Source organism: Trachymyrmex septentrionalis, unplaced genomic scaffold, assembly GCF_001594115.1.
Source record: "Trachymyrmex septentrionalis isolate Tsep2-gDNA-1 unplaced genomic scaffold, Tsep1.0 scaffold19, whole genome shotgun sequence".
Lineage (NCBI taxonomy): Eukaryota > Metazoa > Arthropoda > Insecta > Hymenoptera > Formicidae > Trachymyrmex > Trachymyrmex septentrionalis.
The window spans coordinates 4,513,284-4,519,337 of record NW_017305071.1 but is presented as its reverse complement, the minus strand read 5'-3'; the positions used below and the strand labels follow the sequence as shown (position 1 = coordinate 4,519,337).

At 32.2% G+C, this 6,054-nt stretch overlaps 1 protein-coding gene across 1 annotated transcript in view; it reads right to left on the bottom strand.

Annotated features, from left to right (window-relative positions):
* The window catches only part of LOC108746931 (sterile alpha and TIR motif-containing protein 1), a 100,778-nt gene extending 97,188 nt beyond the window's left edge, over positions 1 to 3,590 (bottom strand). Inside the window, exon 1 of the mRNA XM_018484054.1 lies at positions 3,391 to 3,590. Coding sequence (XP_018339556.1) covers positions 3,391 to 3,432 — 42 coding nt within the window. The 5' untranslated portion in view covers positions 3,433 to 3,590. The remainder of the gene's footprint in view (positions 1 to 3,390) is intronic.
* Between the last annotated feature and the right edge of the window lie 2,464 nt (positions 3,591 to 6,054).

The following is a 6,054-nucleotide window of genomic DNA, read 5'->3' as shown; positions in this document are numbered from 1 at the left end:
ATAATCACTCAGCAAAAATTAGTGCAACTTGGCTGGGATGTTTTGCCTCACCCACCGTATTCACCAGACCTTGCGCCATCCGACTATCACTTGTTCCGGTCCCTGCAAAACTCCCTCAACGGGAAATCGTTCGCTGATCAGACAGCTGTGAAAACGTACCTCGACCGGTTTTTCGCCTCTAAGCCCCAGACCTTCTATAAGAGCGGAATAATGAAATTGTTGGAAAGATGGCAAGAGGTCATCAACAAAAACGGAGAATATATTATTGATTAAAATTCATCCTTTGTATGAAAAAAACTTGTTTCATTTTAGCCTTCAAAAAGCGAACGAATATATGGATCCACCCAATATATGTATACATATATATATATATATGAAGTAATTCACCTAAATTTTCAAAGATTTTCGAGCATGCTGAAATTTGTGCAAATTATAGTTCCATTACAATTAAAATCGCTGTCAAATTTTTTTTATCCTAAGACACACGGATTATCTATTTACAGGGACTTTGAAAATTTAGATAGATTATTTCATAAATAATATCCCATATATTATGAAAGCATTCCTAATCAGTACACATGTAAAAAATTGGGACATATCCAAAGAGAACAAGAAAATTAAAATAATGTCAATTAAAATTATATTGACCGACATGAATCATGACATAAATTCGGTCAATAATCAGTTAATATGACATATGTCAAATTGACATTATTATAACTTCTTATTTTCTTGAATAAGATATTCGCCAAAAATGTTATTTAAGCATCTTTTAGACGTAATATGTGTATATTTCTGATTTAGTATTAATGTAATAAATCATGTAATTTAAAATTTTCTTGCAGTGAAATAGAAACAGATACAGAAGCCGAAAAGAAGAAAGAAATTGAAGTATTCAAAAGCAAACAAATTCTACAGGAGAAAAAGAAAAAGAAAACAAAATTGATGAACCTAATGAAGAAATTCAAATGGACGTTGAAATTGTGAAATCGTAAGTTTTTATGTCTATTACTTTACACTTTTCTATTAAATTTTATGAGTAGACAACGATTCACACCGTTACAATTTCCCACTAACTGATCACAACGACTTTCATCTAGTAAGTTTTTTAATGTTTTTCTGGTACTGTGATTGGCTGGTGTCTAATTGCAATGTGTACAACTGATATTATGAATATATAGAGAGAATTAAATTAATAAATTAGGAAATTGTACAGTTAGTGTAGTAATTATTATTAAGTTATAAAATTATTATTAAGAAATAAAGACAATAATAAACACATATTATTTATACTTTTATACACTTATTATTCTTGATTTCATAACTGCAATAGTACTTATCTGGTTTTTGTTGTATTTTTCTTTTTTTAATTTTTAATAAAATTTAAATACTTAATTTCAATTTGAATTAAATACATTGTTATAACACCTATTTTGGTAAATAGTGGTTTTAGTGAGGGTGACACCGTTATTAAAAGAGTTTCTCTTATTTGGTAATAAAAAATATCACGTTACTAATACAATGCATATTTTTTCATAAGCCTTTTCGCAACACTATTAGCATTATAAAATATAAATATTCGTTATTCCTATACGCGTTAACGAGAAGTATCGAGATTTTACGGGCTTTGTCGCCAAACATTAACTTCATCATCCGGTATCGCAGCAGTTTGATATAACCTTTGTTTAATGTTAATTGCGCTAACAATAAATGAAGAAAAAATTTTTAGAGAAAGGCTTTTTCTTTGGCATACAGCATGTGATAATTATTGCAGATTTCTCTTGTATTGGAAAATATAAATGTTTTATTTATTAAGTAAAATTCAATAAGTCGAATAATGTTTATCTCAGACTACGAAGCACTTATTAAACAAATAAGAACAGAATTTGATAAAAGAAACAAGAGATGGTCCTACAATTTATCTTTTTGTTATTATGTGAAAAAAAATCTTTTATTATTACGTAAAAAAATCATTTTTGATTTAATAGACTTTAGATTGTAATATCAAAAACGTCAATGCCAATAATACACTAATGAAACAGTAGTGCTATTTAAGTTTAACTAAATATTATTTTCATTAAATCAACAATTTATTCAAAATTTGTATCGTAATTTATTGAGATCACAATTATGCTAATTATCTACAATTATCAGTAACTTTTAATAAAATAAACAGTGGAAAACTATTTAAAAATACGTTTTCTATTTTTAGAAAACGTATTTTAGCTAATATCTTATAGTTTTTAAGAGATAGACTACCACATATTGTAGCATTCGTTATTCTCGATTCGAAGGCCGTGTGCCCGTTCCATCGTGTGTAATAGTTGCAAAATGCACGATATTTCTCGCAATAAAAGACAAAAAAAAGAAATGGAGCCTCTTCCCCGTGAGGACGTCTGTTTATCCCACTTCCCATGGGTATCTCTTTATAGAACACGCATTTTTGTCTCGTATACACATTGATAGATCTAACGATGCTGATCGACTGACTGCGCAACTGATCGCTACTAACTACAGATGCCACCGGCGAATTCCTCTCTCGTCGTGTAAAAAGGAATTAACAACTGTACGCATATCGGTGACATTTAAACGCTCATCCTTCGGAATCAGGTCTATAAAACTAGCAGGACCAAATCAGCAGAATCAAATCGGACCTATCGGAATTTTTAGTACTCATCATTTTGTACTAAATTGTACCATTAATGATAATTTTGTATCATGTGCCATTTCGAAAAAAATTGTTATGATGTCAGCTTAATATTAACTTGGCAAGTTCAAAGTAAAAGAAACCAATTCAAAGTAAAAGAAAAAAAGAAAAATAGTATACGAAATCAATAGGATTGAAAATTTGTCCTATTTTGTACAAATTATACTATCAAAAACAATTCGACATTTCGTGTCATTTCCAAGAAAACAGTGGCGCTGCTAGTTCAATATTTAAACTGACAGAATTATAAAAAAAAAACAAGGCAAAAAACACAAGGATAAAAATTAACACAATTAAATTTGTACCATGGAAAGTAAGTTAATATTTTACATGTTTTCTCCTTAAAATGACTTTATTACTATATACTTACAATCTATATGTTTGTTACTTCAATAACAAAACCTATATATGAGCCTCGAAAAAAATTTTTTTAAAGACCATTAAATTAAGGACCATTAATTTATTTCGACGTAGAATCGCAAAGAGGTTCAAATGCTTCTTACAGGCGTATTTAGCGCCGACTTCGGATGTAAATCTTATCGTAATCTAGTATCTTGCTCCTAAAAAGACAGGGTGCTGCCATCTTTTAACAAATACTAGGAAATATTGGTGAGCGCGGTCTGCTTGTTGTTCGTATTATCAACGATACATCGCGATACTGAGAGAATATTTGCCCTACATACCTTCTTGTTACGGTACGCGCAACAGGATGATTCGTTGCCCATGATTCTCGTGATCGATTCCGGTGACGATCTTGATCAATCGCGTCAAGCTGCCATAATTCTTTGATCTGCGCCGTTCGAAACATCGCCCGGCTCTTCGTCGTCTGCTTCTCTCCTCTCGTATTTCATCCTCGTCATTCTGATTACGCACGCATCAGAATCTGCCTTGTGAAAGTTGTCGTACATCAGCATCGTTTTTTTAAATTAAGTCAGCGCCGAAAAATCGCTGCTGCGAAAACGTTGCGAAGCAATTAGTCCTTTTTCTCTTTCGTCAAATTTTCTTTATTATTTTTGTTATTATCCGTCGAAAATCAAGTCTTATTAGAAACAGAGAGGAAAAGAGAGAAAGAGTAAATTAAAAACGTGACAAAAATGTCAGCGCGCGCTCATAAAATGGAACGCTGTAATTAAGATCTTAATCGTGGCTAATTGATCGCACTTGCAACATTTTAATTAATTTCCCTCTTAATTTGCCTTGCCAGCCGCGCTATTTGTCTTAATATTCTGCACAACGCGCGTTGCAACATACATATTCTTTTTTTTTTTAATCGTGAATTAAATGATAATATTAATTTAACGCAAGGGTTATTTGTGCAGAATTTCAATGAAGTTATAAATTAAAAAATGAAGAATTAAAAGAAGAATAAAAATATCTTTGCTGTTAGTCTTGATTTTATAATTATTGATTGAAAAAGTCAATTTACAGTATGAATCGAATATCGTTATCAATTATAACCAAGCCTAATCACTTTTGATTATAATTTTAAACTTTTCTAATAACTTACTTTATAATATTTTTGATTATAATTCATATATAATATGCAGTCATTTTTTACTAGTGAATATATGATCAATGATCCGTAAGTATTTCGACAGCCGTCAGAAACTTTTTTTCTACAATAAAAATAGAGTATGATGGAATCTCTAAGTTTTTTTTAGGTTTCTCAAAGTCGTACTTCTTCGCGTTGCCTGATTGAATCATTACTTATTACTCTATCAAATATTTTATAAATAATAATGAAAGATTTTCTTTTCATTTTATTCGTATTAAAATATTGCTTTTATACAGACTTTATTTTGCTTATACATTATTATTATCATACTCTCTTCTTTAATCGAGAGATTTTTCATTATTAAACAATATTATTTATGTTATGGTAAATTTGAAATATTATAAAACTGTTACTACTCATTCACTAATTTTATTCTTTTATAACTTACAAATTATTTGCCTATATATGTGTATATATATATATTTCTACTTTAATATTATGAAAACTGTTTGAAATAAAAAGAACAGAAAGAAAAGTGTTCGCAAGTGAAAACAAACAACGATACGTATGTATATGTCCAATGTTAATTGAAACGCTCTCTATTTCAAAATATTATGCTCAGATAAAAAGGTCAAAAAAAGAGGAAACATATTAATCTCCAAACACAAAATCGATCAGTTGAAGTACAATACATTCACATTTTCGGGACGGCACAACATCCTGTTACTTATCATTCACTGATAAACAAATATTGCATATATTAAAAAAAATCGAGTTAAATCTATATATTACCCGAAGTACATAAAGAACGATGTGTTAATTCCTATATCTGCCCACGTTCATACAATTTTTATTTCTACCCAGAGACGATATGGTTGCTTTCGTTTGCACCTGTATATCAAGATCACTGCTCATAAATTATAATACACAAACAAGTGATTAGTTGTGACAATTTTTTTTTCAATTTTCACCAACGGTTTTGTGTCCCACGTAGCAATATTCATCCCGGAGGGGGGGGGGGGGGGGGGAGAAATCACGTTAGTGTTTCGCACGAGTGATTCACAAAATAGGACGATTGGATTCGCGGATTGATCGTTCGCGTTTTCAGCACACGCGTCTCGACGAGCTCGCGATAACGATACGGTGTGTTCACGCACGTGTCACACCGAACGCGTCCCGGTACGACGCGGCGACTTCCAAAAACTGTCGGCCGAATTGTAGGAAGGTCCTGGTTCACGCGCGCTCTACGCGAACAGCAGGCCGACACGCGCGTGTTTACGCGTGCGCGCACGCGATGCGACCGAGCGCACGGTACCAATATCCATACTGGCGAGTCACCGCTTTATTTTCCACCGTTACATCACTGTCGCGCCGCGCCGGTAGCTTCGGCATCGACATCACAACGCGCTGCCTCACTCTTATCGGCACGCAAATAAACCTCGCACGCGAAACTGCAACTCGCACGCATAATCTGCATAGGATGCAGATTACGACGTTTCGGCGCGATGCAACGCGATCGGCCGAATCGTCGGAACCGATCGGAACGCGCTGAAACTTGAAGCCGAAATGAGATCTTATTTTATTTTTGACAGGTACGACGGGTTCACTTTAAAAAGGAATATAACGATTCATTTTTTCACAATTGTATTTTAATCTGTTTTCTATTTGAAAACATTAGTATTATATCTATGGTTTTAGAGATATTTTTTTTGTTTACGCGTGTGACTTTTTATAATATTTTTTGATATTGATTAATTAAATGTTAGTTTTACAGCTTATATTGATATATGATATTCTTACTGAGATACATTGATTATCTATATCGTTGTTTTGTATCTATTAAAATTTTAAT